We start from the raw sequence: 24,172 nt of genomic DNA, 5'->3' as shown, positions 1-24,172 counted from the left end.
AGCCAAACTCCTATGAATAGCCACCCTTTTCATCCCACTGCCTCGCAGAGCTAAGCCCAGACCATTTGCCCACAAAGTAAGGAAAGTTGAGTGGACTCCATGGTCATCTCCCAGGAGAGGTCTTCCTTAGCTATTTTGTCTTCCCTTCTGCTGCCTGATCTGTCATGTTGCCATCAGAAATGTCCCCAGGAGAGTGTTGTCTTCATTTCCCTGTCCTTTTAAACTCCATGATAGCAGCACACAGCATCCAGAGGCCTCTTGGACAGTGACTAGCACATAGTAGGTGCTCAATGGTCCCTGGGCTGCACCATGGATCATGGCCCTGCTGTGAGCCCTAGAGACTGCAGCAATGGAACTAGTTCCTTTTACTGTGAGGCCTTTCATAGGGGTTCCCAGTAAGCCTCATTATGTTCAGAACAGCATCTTTTTCATGCATATTGCTCTTAGGTGTCTCCTGTGGCAGATGCTAAAAAAAAAAAAAGAAAAGAAAAAGAAAATGTCATGAGCCGTTGGCACCTGGAGCCAACTCTCCACTTAGTTGAGGTTGTGGGCAGTGTTTCCCAGGTGAGAAAACATGTCCAACTGGCTTTTTCACTCTTAGGCTCACCTCTACAAGTCATTACCCATTCCAAAGGTGGTAGTGTGGTCAGATATTGCTCCGTGGTAGAGTGGAGGCCAAGAACACGGTTCTGGGTTCAATTCCCAGCACCAAACAAGGAAGGAAACAGTAGTATAATCAAGAGGGAGTTGCCTGTAGGGTTGGGAAGTCTGTTGAAATATTGGAGGGAGTTATTAGCCATGGCAGCTCGGGAATGCCTTTAGAGGGAGAGCTATGAATGAAAGTTGTCTCACTGTCAAAGACCGACTGCTAGAGATTTAAAAAAGAAGAAAAAAAAAAAAAAAGGCTGGGCATAATGGCGCACGCTTGTAATCACAGTATTTGGGAGGTGGAGACCAGAGGATCAAGGTTCGTGGACAACCTCAGCTACTTAGTGAGGCCCTTCACAACTTTGTGAGACTCTGTTTCAAAAATAAAAAGACTAAAGCTGGGCGTGTTGGCGCACGCTTGTCATCCCAGCATTCAGGGGGCTGAGACTGGAGGATCATGGTTCACAGACAGCCTCAGCTACTTAGTGAGGCTCTCTACAAATTAGTAAGACACTGTTTCAAAATAAAGAATAAAAAAATAGTGCAGCGGGGTATAATTTGGAGATCGAATGCCCCTAGGGCTGGAGGTATAGCTCGGAGGTAGAATATCCCTGGGTTACATCCTTGGTACTCCAAAAAAAAAAAAAGGAAAAGAAAAAAAAAAAGGCTGGGTGTGGTGGCACATCCTTGTAATCCCACTACTTGGGAGGTTGAGACAGGAAGATTGCAGGTTCAAGACCAACTTCACCTTTTTAGTGAGACCCTTTGCAAGACCCTGTTTCAAAATAAAGAATAAAGCCAGGCATGGTGGCACATGTTTGTAATCCCCGCACTTGGGAGGCTAAGACAGGAGGATCACATAGGTTCGAAGCCAGCCTCAGCTACTTAGTGAGGCTCTCAGCAACTCAGTGAGACCCTGTCTCCAAATAAAGTATAAAATAGGTCTGGGAGTATAGCCTGCAGGTAGAAAAACTCCTGGGTTCCACCCCTGTACCACAAAAATAAAAGGCCTAAGAGTGTAGCTCAGAGGTAGAATGCCCCTGGGTTTCATCCCCAGTAACACACACACACACACACACACACACACACACACACACACACATACGCCCATCTAATAGGAGTGAAATACTGCTCTGCATCTATAGGAAAAACCAAGCATCATGCTCTAGAAAGTTCATTCCATCTCCTTTGCCAGAATAGCCAGGCTGACAATGTTCTCTTTCCTGACAGAATGACCATTCTCCCTCCAGTGGAGAAGCTGAAGATAGTGCTCCAGAAGGTGAAGGACTTCCACATAAAATTTCTGGAGAAGTATGCGTGAGGATGCCTCAGACCCACCCCAGAGGAAGACCCCATCCTCTGGGCCTCCCCAACTGCCTCGGGCCTCACAGAGGTCACTGGTCTTGTTCATCATCATTCTGCCCAGGAGACTTCTTTCTTTGTGCCTTGATATTGGAGCACTTCTCTTCTGAGCAAATGTGAACCGACATGACTCACAGGCCCTACCAAAGTAGAGGGGACTTGCTCTGTGGCTGGAGTTCTCTGAATCATCTTTTGTTGTTGCTTTTGGAAAGTTCCTTTGGGGTTTTAAAGAATCAGGAAATGTTGGGTGAGACATTTCAGATCTGGAGAAAGAAGCAGGTGTCAAAAAATGTTTGACAACCGTAGTAAAGACTGGAAACCCAGAACTTACTAGTGTGATCTATGAAATAAAACCCTTAGTGGTCTGAAAGTCTAGTCCTAACAATAAAGCTTGGGAGTCCAGTGGGGACCCAGAAAGGGTCCATCGTTCTGGCCTGGAGGCTGTAGCCCATCTCAGACAAGAATGATGAGGGCATTTGTACACGGGTAGGACAGGATGCAAGGCTAGGCCATGGTGGACAATGGGGCTCTGGCCAAGGACAAGGCCTACAGGGAGGAGTGGGTGCAAGCCAGGCTCCACATTGAACTTCTTAGCAACACAGCAGGGAGTGAGGACTCTGCACACTGAGGGCTTTGGGGATGAAGGGTTCTCTTGAACATGTTTCAGTCTCCCCGGACAGACTTCAGGGCACAAGGCGCTGCCCTGAAGGATCTGTTATGTGAGAGGTTCTGCCTTGTGGCCTGTAGATCTATCCCTCTGGTTACTTTGTTCTCCCAGGGGTTTAATTGAGCCTTTAACACACTGTCCCCTGCTGGCAGCCACAGGGACAAGGAAAGACTAATGATGTCCTAAACCAGGAGGGATTCTTAAGGACTTGACCAGCCAACAGGCAAGTCCCTGTTTCTTGAATTGTTCAAACTAAATTTGGTTCATCTTATACCTCATAATTGGTAAAGCACCCAGCAGGTTGGCTGCTGTGGGGGTATGAATGCCATTTGTTTAAGGTTTATTGAAGTGTTTTAACTGAGAGCTGAGTGTTTTGCCTTCAAATCAGCCGCTGTCTCCCCTCCTGGCTCTGCAGTGTCCTGTAGTATCAGTCATCTCTCTAGGCCTGAATGGCATCACCCACCCAGCATGCAGCTTCACTGGCATTAGTAAACCTGGGCCAGGGCCCAACCCCCTTCAAGAAGGGGTCTGTGGGCAGCCATTGGCTTGTGCTTTGCTCCCCAGCATCTGCGTCTAGGGGGAGCTAGGGAGCCATCACTGGCGCAGGAGTCTGGGGACCCAGTAAGCCCCAAAATGGGATTGAAGGGACTGGAAAGAGAAATGAAGAGGCTAAAGAATGAGATTTGAAACGGGCGTAGTGGCACACACTTGTAATCCCAGTTCTTAAGAGACTGAGATGGGAGGATCACAAGTTTTCAGCCAATCTCAGCAACTTAGTGAGGCCCTCTGCAACTTATAAGACCTTGTTTCAAAATAAAAGAATAAAATAGGGCTGCAAGTGTAGTTTGGAGGTAGAATGCCCCTGGATTCAGTTCCTCATACCACACAAAAAAAAAAAAAAAAAAAGTGAGATTTGAAAAGCAGCCTCTTATGCTATGATTTCCAACCTGGGTCCATGCAGGAGAATATGGTAGAAAACTGCAAACTGTCATTACTGGCGTTACTGTAGTTCCTGTAAAGAAAGTAGCCACAGTTTCAAAGAACAAAAGGGAATATTTTGGTACTTATCATTCCTTAAAATTTGAAAAAATTGCACACTTCTGCTTGCTGTATGCCATATGAACCAAGATGTGTACCAGAGTCATGAGGCTTCTGGTAGAAAGGTTAAATAACAGAAGCTAGTATATTTTTTATATTTTTGTAACAATTGCTTTTTTCATGAGGGAGTAGGGCTAGTATTTATAGTCTTAACAAATTTAGGAATTTTTATAAGTCTCTTCAGATTATAAATAACCCCTAAAAACTTTGCACCATTTACATGGTTTTTTAAAAGATGCCATATACAGTTGGTTTGCTTTTAAAAATAAATGAATAATATGGTCAGCTAGTTTAGGAGACTCACTCCAGGTGAGAACACCAATCATGATAGACGTGACTTACTGCAGATTCTGTTCTGATGCCTTTCCTGTTCTGATACCATCCGGGAGGTTGTACTTTTAGTCAACATCTGTGCAGTTCCTGTCATTCACCTGGATTTGCAAGTGGGTGATCCAGGAAGGTTGATCCAGGCTGTACCTCAAGAGGGCCACACCCTAATACCTTGAGGTGGGCTGTTGTTTCCAAGCTAAGGCGTGGGATTTCAAGAAGAGCAGACGTAGACCTATCTTGGTTCTCATAGGCATCTCCTCACAAAGGTACTTGATGATCGCTCTACTGGAAATTTCTAAAACAATAAAATATGTGTCCAAAATGGTGACTGTGTTTAACTTTTCCTTGTTTAAATCTAAAAGTTGAATGGACATTACAAATTTTATATCTTCACTCTTTTTTGTGCGTGTGGTACTGGGAATTGAACCCAGCATTCTACCTGCAAGCTATATCCCTAGACCAATTTTATTTCTTATTTGGAAACAGGGCCTCACTAAATTGCAAAGGCTGCTTTTGAACCTGTGATCCTCCTGTCTCAGCCTCTCAAATACTGGGATTACAAATGTGGGCCACCATGCCCGGCTTACCTTCACTCTTTGTCATGTTTGTTCCTAGTGCACTTGACAGCTTCTGCTTCTTCTAAGTACGCCCACCCCTTTTGTCACTTGAGGTGGAGAAACCATGTTCATTCTTTAAAATAGGGTATTGTTAAATTGAACCAGGCCCTGGCTTTCTGATGGGAATGAAATAATTGAGAATGTCAGGGAAGCACGTGGAGAAGCAGCACTGAGGCCAGTGGGCATAGCAGAATTTTATTTGTACAAGAACTGCATTAATTTCCCCTAAGTTTCCCATATCCACATTGTCTTAGTGTTGGGTACTGGCAATTGAACCCACAAGCAGTTTACTTCCAAGCTACATCCCTATTCCTTTTCTTCTTCTCCTCCTCCTCCTCCTCCTCCTCCTCCTCCTCCTCCTCCTCCTTCTTCTCCTTCTTCTTCTCCTTCCTCCTCCTCCTCCTCCTCCTCCTCCTCCTCCTCTTCTTCTTCTTCTTCTTCTTCTTCTTCTTCTTCTTCTTCTTCTTCTTCTTCTTTTTTGTGCATTGAACCCAGGGACACTCTGCCTTTGGCCACACCTCTACCCCTATTTTTTTTGTTGTTGTTTTGTTTTGAAATAAAGTCTCTCTCACTAAGTTGCTGAGGGTCTCATTGTATACCACCATGACTGGATTTTTCACATGTTTTTTTTTTTTTTATGGTACTAGGGAAGAAACTCAGGGATATTTTACCTCCAAGCCACACCCCCAGCCCTATTTTTTATTCTTTAATTTGAAATAGGGTCTCACTGAGTTGCAAAGAGCCTCACTAAGTAGCTGAGGCTGTCTTCGAACTGTGATCCTCCTGTCCTAACCTCCCAAATGCTGGGATTACAAGTTATGTGCCACCACACCCGGTTAATGTGCGGTTCTTAAATTCAAGTTTCTTCCCCAAAATAAAACTTATCTGTCCTTATTGTAATCCCAGTATTTGGAAGGCTGAGACAGGAGGATATCAGATTCACATCCAGCTCAGCTACCTAGGCCCTCTGCAATTTAGACCCTGTTTCAAAAATAAAGAATAAAAATTATGACTGGGAGTGTAGTTAGAAGGTTAGAATGCCCCTGGTTCAATCTCCAGTACCACCAAAATAAATTAATTAATAATAAAAATAGGTCTGGGGTATAGCTCAGAGATAGAACACAACTCCTCAGTACCACACAAAAGTAAATAAATAAAAATGTAACAGAAAACCAAACCCAAGCTGGGCATGGTGGTACATGCTTATAATCCCAGTACTTGGGAAGCTGAGATGAGGCTCATGGTTCGTGGACAGCCTCAGTTACTTAGTGAGGTCCTTTGCAACTCGGTTAGATCCTCTTTCAAAATAAAGAATAAAAAATAGGGCTGGGGGTGTAGCTCAGAGGTAGAATGCCCTGGGTTCCACTCCCAGTACAAAAATAAAAGAAAAAAAAAAGAAACCCAAAATAACTGACATTTCTCATCTTTTTATGAAGCCATACCTGGCCATATATTTAATGAGACATAAACAGGAGTGTCAAGCGCAATGTCCAGAATCTTTCCTTAAGAGAAGTCTGGCCTAAATCTCTTCCTTGTTCTTGCCTCTGCCTTGCTGCTTGGAATGTGGCTGTACTGGGTGTCATAGTAAACATGACAACAGGACTACATGCTTGCCCAGAGTAAACACTCTACAACATTTAGTTATGATTTACTTATTATTACACCCTAATCCTAATGACAAATTAATTTGGGCTTTCAGATATATTTGCCTAGAGTTTAATTTGTCTTATTTTAGCTGGGTATGGTGGCTCATGCTTGTAATCCCTGCATTTGAGAGGCTGAGACAGGAGGATCACAGTTCAGGGACAGCCTCAGCCATTTAGTGAGGTCCTTTGCAATTCAGAGACATCCTGTTTCAAATTAATAAAAAATAGGGATGGGAGTGTTTCTCAGAGGTAGAATGCCCCTGGTTTCATCCATAGTACCACAAAAAGTGTATCTTCTTTATTATCTTTGCAAGATGCCCTTTGTAAGGTTATAGTTTATATACATGTATATGATACATATGTGTGTGTATGTATGTATTAGGGATTGAACCTGAGGCAATCTATCTTTGAGGTATACCTCAAGACCTCAAGATCTTTTTATCTTTTATTTTGAAACAGGGTCTCATTAAGTTGCTGAGTATTTCTCTAGTTCCTGAGGCTGGCCTTGAACCTGCATGATCCTCCTGTCTCAGCCTACCAAGTACTGGAATTACAGGTATGCACTACTGCATACAGTTTATAATTAGTATTTTGAATGTCCCCAAAGATCATGTGTTAAAGTCTTGTTCCCCAAGGTGGCACCATCATGAGGTGGTGGAACCTTTGTGAGATGGGACCTGGTTGAAGGTCTTTTGGTCCCTGGATATGTGCCCTTAAAGGAAATTTTGGTCCCCAGATCCCTCCTTGCTCTTTCTTCCCAGCAACACACTCATGTGTAGTGTCTCACATACACATCGACACATGAACTCAGTCAATGATGTTCTCCCTTACCACTGATGCTAAAGTAATAGAGCCAATTGATTGTTGACTCGAACTCTCAAATCTTATCCAAAACAATTTTTTTCTCTTTGTAAGTTGTTTATCTTGTGTATTTTGTTATAGTGACAGTAACATATAAACACATTTTAGCAGATGCTGGCATATGAGCCTCTTGTCACTTGGGCACACAGTGGCCAATCTGCTGTATGTCTGGCACAGATGTGGAAGGTCCGCGAGACCCTGTGCTGGTGAGCATGAGGAAACCAGCTCTGACATGCTGGCTGTGGTGAGAGAGAGCATCTGCCAGTACCCACACTGAATATGACATGCTTTCTCTAACCTGTAGTCATCAAGACAGTCTGGTATGGACAATAGGGCCAACAATGAAACCCAACACCATCTAGAAACATACTCAAGTGCATTTATCACTTTGTCATAAAATATATCGTGTGTGTGTGCACACACACTTGTATTGGCAAAGTGATTTTTGACAAGCCTGCACAAATAATGTAATGGGAAAGGAGAATCTCAGAATGTCTTAATAAATAGTGCTGCAGCATCTGGATATCTATATGGGGGGAAATGAGCCTTGATCAATGCCTACTGCTCAGGAATGATTTTTTTTTTTTGCGGTACTGGGGATGGAACCCAGGGCCATTCCACCTCTGAGCTACATCCCGAGCCCTATTATTTGGAAACAGGGTCTCACTAAGTTGCTGAGAGCTTCACTAAGTAACTGAGACAGGCTTCAAACCTGCGCAATCCTCCTGTCTCAGCCTCCCAGGTACTGGGATTACAACCGTGCACCACCACACCTGGCTTCAGGAATGGATTTTAGATCTAAAATTTAGAAGCTGTAACTGTAAAACATCTTATCTTTTTTACTTAAAGGTAGGTAAACCTTTATTAGGCTAAAAAAATCATAAAAGAAAAATTAACAAATTAGACTTTACCAACATGAAGAATTTTCTGGTGTGTAAGGATGTTAGTAGATGTTAGTGATACCTTTATATTTGACAAAAATATTATCTGGTCTATTTTCTTCCTCAAGTTTCCTTCCTCCTCTTCCCCTGAACTCTCCCCACTTCCACTGGTCTAACTTCTTATTCTCATGAAGTCCTTTCTTCTTCCTATTTTCTCTGTAGCTTCCACATAATATATCACTTTCAGTATCAGTATGATGTATTTATTGTGCCAATAAAATTTCAAAAAATGTTAAGGTTCGGCATGGTGGCATACTCCTGTAATCCCAGTACTTGGGAGGCTGAGAAATCATGGTTCACAGCCAGCCCCAGCTACTTACTGAGGCCCTTTTCAATGTAGTGAGACCCTGTTTCAAAGTAAAAAATAAAAAATAGGGCTGGGAGTGTAGCTTGGAGGTAGAATGTCCCTGGGTTCCATCCCCAGTACTGCCAAAAGAAAAAAGAAAATAGCGTCTCTCTTCTCTGGACACACTGTCAGGTTGGAAGAGCACTTCCCATGGTCTCTGATCCCCAAAGAGGGGGTTTGTAGGTTAGATTGTGCCAGCAGCAGCTTAGCTTACTTTGTCCTACTGCTGGACAGAATCCAAGGAACTTGGCATGTACCAAGAAAGCAGCTCTCTACAGAAACACTACCTTGCTCTTATTCTCAGCACACAGAAGAGAAACAGTGTCCTTCAAGATATATTTATCTGCACGTTCCTGCCCAGACTCATTTTCATTTTTCCTTTGGTTCTGAGAACAGAAGGCACTTGAGGAACATAGTGTTCAACCATCCTCCTTTTCTCCCTGGATGACACAATTGGGGGCCCTCTGCTCCTGCTGTGGTCTACAAACTATTCCCAGGCAGAAAGCTGGTGTTGCCCCAGGGCTCACTTCCTTAGTTGCTCATTTTTCAGGAAGCACTGTCTTGTGCTGCCTATTGAATAAGGTCTGAAAACCATTATTTCATGTTTTTGTTTTTGTTTTGTGGTACTTGGGATGGAACCCAGGGACATTCTACCTCTGAGCTACACCCCCCAGCCCTATTTTTTATTCTTTATTTTGAAACAGGGTCTCACAGAGTTGCAGAGGACCTCACTAAGTAGCTGAGGCTGTCCATGAATGTTCAATCCCCAGACCCACACAAAAAAACATTTTTTTAAAAGGGGGAGGGCTGGGGATATAGCTTGAAGATAGGATGTCCCTAGGTTCAATCTCTAGTAACAAATAAACAAACAAGCTGGGCGTGGTGGCGCACGCTTGTAACCCCGGCTCTTGGGAGGCTGAGACAGGAGGATCGCGCAGGTTCGAAGCCAGCCTCGGCTACTTAGTGAGGCTCGCAGCAACTTAGTGAGACCCTGTTTCCAAATGAAATATAAAAAAATGGGTCTGGGAGTATAGCCCGGAAGTAGAAAGCCTCTAGATTCCACCCCCAGTATCACCAAAAAAATAAAAATTAAAAAATAAACAAATAAATAAAAATAATAAATAAATGAAGAAAAACCCTCAAGTTCTGAAGACTAACATAGATTTGTGTCATGGAAGAGAAGATGTCTTCAGTGAAATTTCAGAACTGACATTCAGGGCCCAACGGTCTTCATTTGTTTTGCTCTGAAATTCTTTAAGTTTGTAAATCCCTAGATACATCCCAGCCCTGCCCTGTTGTGGGTGAAATGTGCGTGGTGTGTGTGTGTGGGGAGAAGTAATTCCCCCACCACCAACAGAAAAACAGACAAACAGAAAAACCGTGGATTCTTGTCCTAAGCTAAGAATAAGTATTCATCGCTTGGACAGCTGCTGAAGATTTAAAGAAGTTTATTAGAAAGATAGAAATACAGAAAATAGAAATACAGCCCCATGCCAAGATGGCATGAGGGGATGACTCGAATGAGTACACCAAAGGGCTTACACGTGGACCGGACTTTTTATACCCATGACCTCCATCTTGTTTGCATGACTCTGATGTAGTGAACATCCCTGTAAGGTACCTCCCCTTATCCCTGTAAGGTGCCTCCCCTAGCAAGGTGTGGTGAGGTGTCTCCTTTCATGGAGGGCAAGGTCAAACCCTGCCCCCTCCTCCCTAGATCATCATGTAGATCTGTCTTTAGAAAGAGGAAGCCCTAGCTCTCCTCTATTGACTTGTTAATTACTTTGAGCTAGGTTGATTTACATTGGAATAGCTGCCTGTTTTTAGGCAGAAACCAAGTCCTTTCTTTATCCATGTCTGCCTCCATTTTGACACAACTATTTTGAAATATACCAATTATTTTCTTTTGAAATATATTAATAATCAAAGCTTTCCCAAATCTTCCTAGTGAAACGGGGGTTTCTTGCAAGAAAACCCCGGCGAGTTCTTGTCTACAGAGAGCGAAGAATGACACCCGCAGACCTCAGGAAGGGGAGTAAAAGGTTTATTGGAAGCAGCAGGGAAGGGGGCAAGGGTGGCTGAACACCCCCAAAGGGGCTGGAACTCTGGGTCCAGCAGCTGCCTTCAGGACAATACTTGAGAGTAGCCCAAGCCGAATTGCCTTCAGGTGCAGGCTGCTTTCTTCCGGAGTCCACGGGATCTGCCAGAAGGGAATAGAGAAAAGTGGCCGAACACCCCATAGGGGCTGTCGGAACTCCGGGGTCCAGTAGCTGCCTTCAGGGTCACTACCCGAGTGTCGCCCGAGCCAAGTGCCCATCAGCTGCAAACTACTTTCTCCCAGAGTCCACGCGATCTGCCAGGAAAGAGGTGCAGGTCACCCCTAGGGGCCTGGTCAGCCATGATGTCCAGCAGAGGCATTCAGGTCACTACTCGAGAGTCGCCCGAGCCACGTGCCCTCAGATGCACTCTGCCTTCTCTCAGGGCCAACACGACCTGCGAGAGAGAGAGCAGCTCCCCAAAAGGGGAGGGGGTCCCGAGCCAGAAAGTCCCCCTTTTGCCATCTGACTGGCCGATGCCTGACCGCTTGCAAGTCCGTTTGTGGTTAGGGTGACTTTGAGATTCCAAGGAGAATTTGCATAGGACATTGGCAAGTTCTTTGAAGGGTCTCCTTTCAGGAATGCCAGACTTGCTTGGTGGGTTTGTTGATTAGTAAACTCAGGATGGCTTTGTGAAGCTCTGGCCTTCTTATCTCCTGAGCCTTTGGAATTTCAGGCATTTGTTGCCCCTCAGGAAACTCAGGAAATTAACTTTTTTCTACCAAGGCCTTTTCCCTATCTGCCTATTTCCTTTCTATCTCCTCACTAGGCCATTCCCAATACTGGCACATCCCCCATTGATTTAGGGGAACTGTCCCCAGGGACCTCTGTTAGGCTCCCGGAGGAAATTCCCATAAAACCACAGGTTCTTGACCTGGACTAAGGGTAGATATGCGCTTAGTCTGGACTCTTGCTGCAGATTTAAATGAGTTTATTATTAAAAGGCATTAAATTCTCTCTTTTGTCCATATTAGTTGAAGTTTCTGTTGTTTGCAGCCAAACCAGAATATGCATAAAAATAGCAAAAAAATTAGTTGCATATATTTGATTTGCAAATGTTCAAACAAGCCTCGCAACTTGATTTTTATTTATTTATTTGTTGTGTGGTATTGAGGATGGGACCCAGGGACTTTCTACCTCCAACCTGGAAGGTTGAAAATAGAGTTAGGGGGTTTAGGAGGGAGGCAAAAACGCCAACCGGGTTATCAAAGACTGCTGCTTTATTCAGACCCAGCCCCTCTGGAGAGTCAGCAGGCCGTGGGGGAAGGGACCCATGGGCCACACGTCTGGAGAGTTGCACATAGTCTTGATTGGCCGGCTGAGTCACGTGGTGGATCGGAGGCACCGATGTTTTATAGGCATGCCAATTCTCTCGCAACATCTGTAGTCTCGTGACCTCTGCAGTCTGTCTCGCCATGTTTGGAGTCTCAAGGCACCTGGAGTCTCACGATATCTACTCTTCTAGTTTCTGGGGTTCCACCTCCTGTTCCCACTGCAAGATCACGTGGGGGAGGAACCCAACTTATCATCCCAGCCTTTTGATGATAATGGGCAGAGACCGAGTCTTAAGCTACTTCCTGCTGTCAGGGGGCATTGTAGGGGGGCCCCTTGGCCGGGAGAGGTCGAGTCCTCTGGAAGTTGGCAAGTGAGAGTATGGCTGCAGCCGGAGCCGGAGGTTACCCTGGACAGCTTGGTGGTGTGTGTTCAAGGGTTCAAGAAGACTTTAACAGATGAGGAGCTATTAAAAGGTAGGAGCCAGGCGTGGTGGCGCACGCTTGTAATCTCCGTGCTTGGGAGGCGGAGACAGGAGGATCGCTCAGGTTTGAAGCCAGTGGTGTTGGCTGAAGAGACCCTGTTTCCAAATTTTAAAAAATATAAAAATAGGTCTGGGAATGTAACCTGGAGGTAGACAGACGGGTTTCCAGGAACCCCAGTACCACCAAAAAAAAAAGAAGAAGAAAAGAAAGAAGAAAGAAAGAAAGAAAGAAAGAAAGAAAGAAAGAAAGAAAGAAAGAAAGAAAGAAAAGGCAAATCATGAGAGTGAGTCCCAAATTGGGCAGGAGCTCACCAGCTACTGGCCTCTGCCCGGAAGGGAAGGAGCACGGTAGCTGCTGGCGCTTGGTGCCCTTTGAGATTTGAGGTAGATTGTCACTGGATTTATTAATACGTAGTTGCATTTTTCCTGAGAAAGATGTACACCACCCTTTTAGCAGTGAGTGAGTTTGGGTCAGTCTGGTCAAATGAAACCATGCTATTGGGTCAGGAACATCAGTAACATATTTAGAGAGTTTAATACTTATGGCTGTCTGGCATCCAGAGAGGGAGAGCACCATACTATGTAAACAAGTGGACCTGCTGAAATACAAGCATTAAAGAGAATTATGCCGAGAAAAATGAAGCTTAGTGGGCCCTAAAACTGTGCAAGACAATTTTTCATGAGGCTGCTGTAGTGAGGCCCTGAGCTTCTGGCAGAGCAACTTTGGCCTGTAAGAGGGTGTGTAGAGCGTGAGCAGGAGAGCGTGCCATCAATCCTCTGTACCGAGATCAGAAAAGGAAAACTAAGGACCTGAAAGGATGAAAGGATTGAGCAGGCAACCAAAAAGGAAATTGGCTTACCTGCTGCTTGGAGAGTTACCCTGGGCTGGCAAGGAAGATGGGGGTTGAGGGATCCAGGAGCTGTCAGTCTTCGGCCAGGCTGAGTAGGGCCAGTGGCAGGGCCTGGTCTGGAAAGGTGGTCCCTCTGTGTTGAGGCACCTAGGGCTCACCCTTTTCCAAGGGCACTGTTCCAATGGCCCTCCTGGCCACACACTGGGCACGGTCTAATTGGTGGGCGTGGCCTTGCCCTACTTGAGGCAGGCTCCTGGAGGCAGTCATCATTGCTGTCCTCCACCCCTAAGTGGTGCTCCAGAGGGCTGAGCTGCTACCACCAGCCGCAGGGCAACTACCAGGGATCTGCCTTTTGGTGAAATCGGTGTGTACACTCCATCTCCACCTGTTCCTCTCTGGAATTAAAACTTTAAATGCCATGTTAACCAAATCTCAGATAGAGATTTGAGGACCGTCCTCATCCTTTCTTAATTTTTTCAAAAAGCTTCCTGAGTTGATTCCTTAAGGGAGGAAGGCGGGGGGAACAGAGTGGGTTAGAGTGGGAGGCTATCTTGGGATAGGATGGTGACCAGGACAGTGAGGAGAGAACCTGTAAATCAGTGTCCACAGAAAGCAGTGCCTACAAGCCAGCCAGGTCAGATGCTGGCATCCACATGTCACCACAAAATGTGGACTGTGCCTGTGACTCAGCAAAATTGCAGGCTGACACAGGCCAAGATGGCGACTGTGTAATGTCACAAGGTTATAACCAAGATGGTGACTGTAATGTCACCAGGCAGTGACTACATGCCACCACAAAATGGCGGCTGGCGGGAAAATGGCAGCTGATGGGGGAGAGTGTTTGGAGGGACAGAATGCAGGAAAAGAAAAAAAAAAACCTGAACATAATGACTTAGAACCATTTACCAGACTGTTTACAAAAGTTGTCAACCATTCTTAGGCCACCGCAACCCATTACCGAACTCATATCAAGGCCAGACAGGTGCTCAGGGCATAAGTCCTCTGCTAGTTTAAAGGTTTGACTTCCCATAATTGGTTCGTGGGTGAAAACGAAGAACAGGAAATAGGCATCCCCATTTTCCTGATCAATCATTTGGAAATGGGGATTAAGAAATTGGGAAAGACGTCTTAATCCCTTCTCAAAAACTAGAGGATGACCTGGTCATCCGGAGAGTGGCCCCAGTGGACCAGGGAACAGTGGGTCACCAAGAGCTTGAATTTCAGGGTCCCAGTGGACCGGAAGAACCAAGTCCGGAACCTGCTAACCAAGGGAAGGGAAAGGAGCTTACCAGAGTGAAGTGTTTCCGGCCAGTGTCAGCTGCGGCAAAAGTGCTGAGAAGCTGCTGGGAGTGCAATGGAGCTGGGGTGCGCAGCGCCTGTGCCTGGTGTGAGCGGCACTGGCGGCTGGCGTGGGTGACTATGGAGGGCACCGAAACTGGGCCGTGCCCTGCCCAACAAACCTGGCTCGGGGCAGGAGGAACAGAATGGCTAGAGGCCCCAGCAGTGACCGGAGCGCTGAGCCGGAACAGTGGTTGTGGGAGGTCCAAGCGGTGGGTGGAGGTCCTGGCCCACGCAGGTGGTCGACAGGCAGAACAGGCGCCAGCACCACCCAAGGAGCCTGGCTTGGGGCAGGTGGAACTGGCAGCCTGGCAGCTGGTGGAGCCTGCAGTGGCCGCACGGAGCCTGCAAGTGGCGGTGGTGGGATTGGAGCCTGCATGCTGTGGCGGCAGCGGTGGGCAGAGCCATGTTTGCAAGCCCAGCGCCAGCATGGGACCTCGCAGTCGAGCTACTGGTGGGTTGGAAAGTCTGGGGCTTAAAAAGAGAGAAAAGAAAAAAAAGGGGGGGACCCAAAACTCCTCCTGGGGTCGGTACCAGATGGAAGGTTGAAAATAGAGTTAGGGGGTTTAGGAGGGAGGCAAAAACGCCAGCCGGGTTATCAGAGGCGGCTGCTTTATTCGGACCTGGCCACTCTGGAGAGTCAGCCAGCTGTGGGGAAAGGGACCCATGGGCCACACGTCTGGAGAGTTGCACATAGTCCTGATTGGCCGGCTGAGTCATGTGATGGATCGGAGGCACCGATGTTTTATAGGCATGCCAATTCTCTCGCGACATCTGTAGTCTCGTGACCTCTGGAGTCTGTCTCGCCATGTTTGGAGTCTCAAGGCACCTAGAGTCTCGTGATATCTCTGCTTCTAGCTTCCAGGGTTCTATCTCCTGTTCCTGCTGCAAGATCACGTGGGGGAGGGACCCAACTTATCACAGACTACACTCCTATACCTCTTTTTTTTTTTAAACAGGGTTCAAGTTGCTGAGAGCCTCACTAAGTAGCTGAGGCTGGCTTTGAACCTGCGTGATCCTCTGTTTCAGCCTCCCAAGGGCTGGGATTACAAGCATGCCTCACCACACCCAGCTTCACAACTTGATTTTTATAAAGAGAATTGGGAGGAGAAAATGGTGTGGCTATAGCTAGTCACAACTATTTTCAGTTTTGTCAGAACAGTTGAGGCTGGGATTGGGTTTGGTTGTTGAAAGACAGGCGGGGTGGCCAGGCATGGTGTATGGCTATAATCCCAGGGTTTGGGAGGCTGAGATAGGAGGATTGCAGGTTTGAGGACAACCTTAACAACATGGTGAGACTCTCAACAACCTTGGGAGACTGTTTCAAAATAAAAAATAAGCCCAGTATGGTGGCATACTCTTGTAATCCCAGAACTTGAGAGGCTAAGAGAAGAGGATCACAGGTTTGCAACCAGCCTCAGCTACTTAGTGAGGCCCTCTGCAACTTAGTGAGACTCTGTTCCCAAATAAGAAATAAAATAGATCTGGAGTGTAGCCCAGAGGTAGAGTGCCTCTGGGTTCCATTCCTAGTACCACAAAATGAATGAATAAAATACAAAAAATCAAAATAAAAAAGGGCCTGAGTATATAGCTCAGAGGTAGAGTATCCCTGATTCAATCCTCAGTACAAATAAAATAAATAAATAAATAGATAAATAAATACATATTTTGCAAGATAGGCAGTGTGGATTTTAAACAGGGAGCAGAGCCATACAGAGTCAGTTTAAGATAATATTGTACTTTAAAGATGGGTGTCGTGGCACACACTTGTAATCCCACCATTTGGGAGGCTGACACAGGAAGAGCGTGGTCTGTGGACAGCCTCAGCTACTTAGAGAGGCCCCTTGCAGCTCAGTTGTTATGGTGCCCCACCAGAACTGGAATGGTGCCTCTGTTGGGCACCAAAACTGTAACAGTGTGAGATGTAGCCATGGGTTCTTGTTTTTAGCTACCTTAGAAAAAAATAGCCAGAACTCAATGGCTATAAGCTTAAGCAATTTTTATTATTACAAAGGCAGAAAGAAGGAATAAAACAAAATACTGCATTAGAGAAATAAATGCAGTGGAGTCCTTTGAAGGTAAAACACTGAAGTTTTGAATATAGAACAGTTTTTATAAAGATTCATTATCCTTCATCTTGCCCAACCAATAGTTTTCTGACCTGACTAGGTGTGAGCTCACCCACTAACTCCATGCAGGCCCTTTTTTTATGATTATGGGAATTATGATTATGGGGATTTCTTGCTCAACCAAAAGCCTTCTTCCTGCCTTGATGCAGGTGTAGGCCCTGGTCTTTGTTGAGACCAGAATGTGTTACTTGATTATTAAAGTCAGGGGTCATGGGTGTCTGCCCCCTTCAACAAAGACCTGTACCATCCTCCTCCATCCTTGGGGAATTTTAGCCTATCTGCTAGAAGTTATTTATTATGTAAACCTGTCTTTAAAATATGAAGGCCCTAGGCTGCAACTCTTTTGTGTTGTTGCTAATCACTTTTGGTGAGGGAACTCTGCATTATAACAAGCTGCCTCAGTGCCTGACAGCAACCAGGCCCTGACTACTTTTTACATTTTGAAATTAATTTCCAATACATTAATACCAAAGTCATTTTTCAAAACAGTAATACCAAAGTCATTTTCCAATACATTAATACCAAGGTCATTTTCCAATACGGGCACATCAGTGAGACCCTGTTTCAAAATAAAGAATAAAAAAATAGGGCTGGGGTTCCATCCTCTGGGTTCCATTCCCAGCACCAAAAAAAGAATTTTTTTTTAATAGTATATGATCATGAAAATCAAATCTTGGGTTTCTCTCTGTCTCTGTATTTGTATCTCTCTTCAACACAAGGGGTTCCGCATACCCCTTTTCCCATAATATTTTTCTGACCCCAAATAATCAAACTAGAAAATCCCTAAGAAGAATTATTAGGAATTTTCCAAAAATCATTAAGCTAACTAAAAAGATGCAAGTCTTCTGTCTTTATAACACTGTTGGATCCATCAGCTTTAGAATTTAGTTTGAGCCCAGTGTGGTGGTACATGCTAGGTCTGGGAGTATAGACCAGAGGTAGAAAAGTCCCTGGATTCCACTCTCAGTACCACCACCACCAAAACAAAACAAAAACCCAACAACAAAAATACCAACTGTGATGCTGAATGTCTATAATCCCAATATTAGGGAGGCTGAGACAGGAGAATTCCAGGTTTGAGGTTAGCCTTAGCAATTTAGTAAAGCCCTCAGCAACTTAGACCCTATTTCCAAATTAAAAAAATAAGAATAGAGCAAGGAGTATATCACAGAGGTATATCGCCCTTCCGTTCAATCTCCTATACAATAACAATAACAACAACAACAACAACCAGGATTCTAATTTTTTTTTCTTAGTACTGAAAGTTGAACACAGAGACATTCTACCTCCAAGTTATATCTCTAGCCCCCCCGCCCCTTTAAAACTTTTGTTTTGAAACTGGGTCTTGCTAGGTTGCTAAGAGTCTGGCTATATTGCTGAGGCTGTCCTCGAACCTGCATGATCCTTCTGTCTCAACCTCCAAAGTACTGGAATTACACAGCTGCTCTACCACACCCAGGTTTGTATTTAATTTTTTTTTTTTTCAAATACTGGGGATGGAACCCAGTGGCATTCTATCTCCGAGCTACACCCCCAGCCCTATTTATTTTCCCTTCCTTCCTTCCTTCCTTCCTTCTTCCTTCCTTTCTTCCTTCTTCTTTCTTTCTTTCTTTCTTTCTTTCTTTCTTTCTTTCTTTCTTTCTTTCTTTCTTTCTTTTATTTTATTCTTTATACTTTTTGTGGTACTGGGGATGGAACCCAGGGGCTTTCTACCTCCAGGCTACAGTCCCAGACCTATTTTATACTTTATTTGGAAACAGAGTCTCACTAAGTTGCTGAGAGCCTCGCTAAGTAACTGAGGCTGCCTTCAAACCTGCGTGATCCTCCTGTCTCAGCCTCCCAAGTACTGGGATTACAAGCATGAGCCACCATGCCTGGCTTCTTTATTTATTTTGAGGCACTGGAGATGGAACCCAAGTGTCATTCTATCTTTGAGCTACACCCCCAGCCTTATTTTCTCCCCCTTTCTTTCTTTCTTTCTTTCTTTCTTTCTTTCTTTCTTTCTTATTCTTTCTCTTTCTTTCTTTTTTTCTTTATTCTTTGCAGTACTGGGATGGAATACAGGGACATTCTACCTCCAAGCTACATCCCTAGCCCTATTTTTCAGTTTATTTATTTATTTATTTATTTATTTTGTGGTACTGGGGATAGAACCCAGGGGCTTTCTACCTCTGACCTACACTCCCAGAGGCTGAGACAGGAGGATCATAGGTTCAAGGCCAGCCTCAGCTACTTAGTAAGGCCCTTTGCAACTTAGTGTGACTCTGTTTCAAAATAAAGATTAAAAAATAGGGTTGGGGGTGTACCTTGGAGGTAGAATTCCCCTGGATTTAATCCTCTGTACTGCCAAAAAATAAAAACAAAAAGGTGACAATTAAAAATCTAAATACTGGCCGGGCATTGTGGCGCACGCTTGTAATCTCCGCGCTTGGGAGGCAGAGACATGAGGATTGCGCAGGTTTGAAGCCAGCCGTGCTGGCTTAAAAGACCCTCTTTCCAAATAAAAAAAATACAAAATAGGTCTGGGGAGGATAGCCCGGAGGTAGAAGGACTTCCAGGAACCCCAGTACCACCAAAAAAAATCTAAATACAAAGCCGGCATGGTGGTGCACATTTGTAATCCCAGCGCTTGGGAGGCTGAGACAGGAAGACTGCACAGGTTTGAAGCCAGCCTCAGCTACTTAGTGAGACCCTGTTTCCAAATAAAGTATAAAAAATAGGTTTGGGAGTATAGCCCGGAGATAGAAAAGCCCCTGGGTTTCACCCCCAGTACCACAAAAAACAAAAATTAAAAATAAATAAATAAATAAATAAATAAAGCCAGGCTTGGTGGCGCACGCTTGTAATCCCAGCATTCAGGAGGCTGAGACCGGAGGATCACGGTTTGCAGACAGCCTCAGCTACTTAATGAGGCCCTCTGCAACTCAGTGAAACCCAGTTTCAAAATAAAGAATAAAAAATAGGGTAGGGGGTGTAGCTCGGAGGTTGAATGCCCCTGGGTTCCATCCACAGACCCGCAAAAAAAAAAAAAAAAAAAAAAAAAAAAAAAGTCTAAATACAGGGCCAGGAGTGGTGGTGCACACTTGTAATTCCAGAGCTTTGGAGGCAGAAACAGGAGGATCTCACAGGTTTGAAGCCAGCCCCAGCTTCTTAGTGAGGCTCTCAGTAACTTAGTAAGACCTTGTTTCCAAATAAAATATATATTTAAAAAATAGGTCTGAGAGTATAGCCTGGAGGTAGAAAAGCCCCTGGGTTCCACCCCCAACACCACTAAATAAACAAATAAATAAATAATCTAAATACAGCCGGGTGTGGTGGCGCACACTTGTAATCCCAGCATTTGGGAGTCTAAGACAGGAGGACAGCGGTTCGCGGACAGCCTTAGCTATTACTTAGTGAGGCCCTTTGCAACTCAGTAAAACCCTGTTTCAAAATAAGGAATAAATTATAGTGCTAGGGGTGTAGCTCAGAAGTAGAATGCCCCTGGGTTGCATTCCCAGTACCACACATACAGAAAAAATAAAAATAAAAATAAATTTTAAGCTGAGCTGGGCATAGTGACACACACCTGTAATTCCAATACATGGAAAGCTGGGACAGGTGAATCGCAAGGTCCAGGCCAGCCTCAGCAACTTAGCAAGACCCTGTTTGAAAAAAAAAAAAAAAAAGACAAGGCTGGGGGTGTAGCTCAGAGGTAGAATGCCCCTAGGTTCAATCCCTGTATCATAAATAAATGTTGTATATCTCCTGTAACTTACTGAATACACATCCAGAAAATCCTGGCAGCACAGTGCCCTGTCGAGCATCAGCTGTTCACCCTTGTAATCACATGGGTGACTGGAGCTGTGTTTCTGCTACTGCTACTCAACTTGAGAGACTGTAACTTGTTTTGTCTTTTGTTTTGGGGGATTGAACCCAGGGGTGTTCTACTGAGCTGTACCACCAGCCTTATTTTATTGTTTGTTGTAAAACAGGGTCTCTCTGATTCATAGCACACTAGCCTCCACACTAGCCTCCACACTGTGATCTTTCTGTCTCAACCTCCCAAGTACAGGCATTGGCCATGTGCCCGACTTATCATGCCACATATTACTAGCCAAAAAAAAAAAATCAAAATTAGAAGTAGTTTTTGCTGAATATACTTCATTCTAGCACCATCATAAAGTTTTAAAAAATTGTTTATTTATTTATTTATTTATTTATTTATTTAGGGTCTGGGAATGGAACCCAGGGGCATTCTACCTCTGAGCTACATCCCCTGCCCTATTTTTTATTCTTTATTTTTAGACAGGGTCTCACTAAGTAGCCGAGGCTGTCCACGAACCGTGATCCTCCAGTCTCAGCCTCCTGAATGTTGGGATTACAAGCGTGCACCACTACACCCGGCAAGTAAAAAATTTTAGATTGGAACCAGGCATGGTGGCGCACGCTTGTAATCCCAGCATTTGGGAAGCTGAGACAGGAGAATCAGGATTTGTGGCCAGCCTCAGCTACTTAGGTCCTCTGCAACCCAGTGAGACCCTGTTTCAAGATAAATAAATAAATAATAGGGCTGGGGGTATAGCTCAGAGGTAGAATTCCCCTAGTACTTGGGAGGCTGAGATGGGAGGATCACGGTTTGCAGCCAGCCTCAGCTCTCAGCTACTTAGTGAGGCCCTTTGCAACTTAGACTGTTTCGAAATAAAGAATAAAAAATAGGGCTGGGGGTGTAGCTCAGAGGTGGAATTCCCCTGGGTTTCGCCCCTGGGTTCTACCCCCAATAATCCCCCCCCCAAAAAAAAAAGAAATGGCTGATGGGGAATGTACCAGTATTGGGAAATGGCTTTGGTACTAATTTCAAAATATATTGGAAAATAGCTTTGGTGCTGTGTAGGCACTCACGCAGGGAAGGGAAGCTACAGAGTTCCCTCACCAAAAGTAATAAGCAAGAACACAAGAGTTGCAGCCCAGGGCCTTCATATTTTAAAGACAGGTTTACATAATAAATAATTTCTGGCAGACAGGATACAATTCCCCAGGGATGCAGGAGGATGGTACAGTTCTTCCTCAAAGAAGGCAGATACCATGTGACCCCTGACTTTGATAATCAAGTAACACATTTTGGTCATAACAAAGCCTTGGGCCTGCACTGGAAAGGAGGGCAGGCCTATACCTACAGGAAGAAGGCTTTTGGTCAAGCAGGGTGTAAGAGAAGTAAATCTTCATAATCATATCAAAAGACTTGTACTGGAGAGAGAGAATGGGCAGGCCCACACCTATGTTGGATCAGGAAGACTATTGGCTAAACAAGATAAAGATAATACATCTTTATAAAAACTCCTATATTCAAAACTTCAGTGTCTTACCTTCAAGACACTCTACTACATCTCTCTCTGATGTAGTATTTATAATATTCTGTTTCTTCTTTCTACCTTTGTAATAATAAAAATTGCTTAAGCTTGCAGCATAGCTCTGGCAATTCTTTTCTAAAGTAGCTAAGAACAAGAACCCATTAATCCATCTCACACTGTTACAGTGACCTTATCAATGAAGACATGGATTGCTACATACTATTTCCAGTATTACCTTTAATTATTAGATTTTAGAGGCACATGTGGAGGTGCATACCCATAATCCCAGTACTTAGGAGGCTGGGACAGTAGTATTGCAGGTTTAAGGCCAACCGCAGCAACTTAGGGAGGCCCTGTTTCAAAATTTAAAAATAGTGGGGTATGGTGCTACATGCCTTTAATCCCAGTATTTGGAAGGCAGAATACAGAATCATTTGTTTGTTTGTTTTTGTAATACTGGGGATGGAACCCATGGGCATTCTACCTCTGAGCTACACCCCCAGCCCTATTTTTAATTCTTTATTTTTAAACAAGTTCTCATTGAGTTGAGGAGGGCCTCACTAAGCAATTGAGGCTGTTTGCATGCTCCACCACATCCGGCTAGGATCAGTTTTAAAGCTAGCCTCAGCAATTTAGTGAAACCTTGTTTCCAAAAAACAAAAAAATGAAATAGGGCTAGTAGCATACCCCAGAGGTAGACTACTCATGAGTTCGACCACCAGCACCACAAAAATAAAAAATAAATAAAAAGATTTGCAGTGTAGCTCAGAGGTAGAATGTCCCTAGATTCAATCTCTAGTACCAAAATAATAATAATAATAATAATAATAATAATAATAATAGTACATTTTAGGTAATTTTGCAAAGTTATTTAGGTCAGCAGTTCCCCACCACTTCCTGGTGGATTGTTTTCTATGTTTATAATATTGTTAACATTATGAAGTAAATCAACCAGTACCACCAGACTCAGGCTAAAGACACTGGAAAAGTTTACTTCCCAGCTGTAAGAAGAAAAGGAACCGAAAAAACCTGCCAGTTGTAGGTTAAGAATCTTTAATCACTAATACATTTTACCACTCTCTGTTTAAAAAGCTAATCTTTGGTCTACAAATATTGTAAGAACTTAGAGACCCTATTTGAAAAGGAAAAAAAGTCCAATGGTCATGATTTGTGGACAATCCAGAAAATCTGCCTAAGAAATTGGAGTGTACACAAAAGAAATCAGCTTGTCACCAGGCGTGGTGGTGCACGCTTGTAATCCCAGCACTTGGGAGGCTGAGATAGGAGGATCATGCAGGTTCGAAGCCAGCCTCAGCAGCTTAGTGAGACCCTGTTTCAAAATAAAATATAAAATAGGTCTGGGAGTGTATCCCAGGGGTAAAAAGCCCCTGACTTACATCTCCAGTACCAAAAAAAAAAAAAAAAGAAGAAGAAGAAATCAGCTTGTAAAAAAGTAAAGTACCAGGTGTGGTAACACACGCTTGTAATCCCAGTACTTAGGAGGTTGAAACAGGAGGATCACAGGTTCATGGCCAGCCTCAGCTACTTAGTGAGACCCTCTGCAACTTAGTGAGACCCTGTTTCAAGATAAAGAATAAAAAATAGGGTTGGGGGTGTAGCTCAGAGTAGAATGCCTCTGGGTTCAACCCTCAGTACTGCAAAAATAAATAAATAAATAAATAAACAAACAAACAAGAAAAGAAAAGAAAAATGTCAACACTCAAGCTCCAGGCAAGCACTACACTTTTTTTTTTTAAGGTAGGTAGATAAGTAAATCCACAAAGAGAAAGAGCTTCTCCTAGTTCTGTCCACACAGACTGGGACCCTGAGCCAGACTAATCACCTTACTTCTCTTTGCTTGAAGACATAGAATAGGCAAATTATGCCAGGAGATTTTAAGGCTTATAATGAATCGAACTTTTTTTTTTAAATGGTGGACCTCAGCCGGGCGTGGTGGCGCACGCTTGTAATCCCCGCACTTGGGAGGCGAGACAGGAGGATCGGGCAGGTTCGAAGCCAGCAGCGCTGGCGTAAGAGACCCTGTTTCAAAAATATAAAATAGGTCTGGGAGGTAGAAGGGCTTCCAGGAACCCCAGTACCACCAAAACAAACAAACAAACAAACAAACAAAAATAAATGGTGGTCCTCAGGATTAA

General features: G+C 44.3%; 1 protein-coding gene across 1 annotated transcript in view; it reads left to right on the top strand.

Moving 5' to 3' along the window:
- The window catches only part of GPT2 (glutamic--pyruvic transaminase 2), a gene marked incomplete at its 3' end in the record, with an annotated part of 45,761 nt that extends 43,792 nt beyond the window's left edge, over positions 1–1,969 (top strand). The window contains exon 11 of the mRNA XM_080702730.1: positions 1,879–1,969. Within this exon, the coding sequence (XP_080558856.1) occupies positions 1,879–1,969 (91 nt within the window). The remainder of the gene's footprint in view (positions 1–1,878) is intronic.
- Between the last annotated feature and the right edge of the window lie 22,203 nt (positions 1,970–24,172).

Source organism: Muscardinus avellanarius, assembly GCF_963383645.1.
Source record: "Muscardinus avellanarius genome assembly, chromosome: 10".
NCBI lineage: Eukaryota > Metazoa > Chordata > Mammalia > Rodentia > Gliridae > Muscardinus > Muscardinus avellanarius.
The sequence above is the reverse complement of the archived record's forward strand: the minus strand, read 5'-3'. Positions and strand labels throughout refer to the sequence as shown.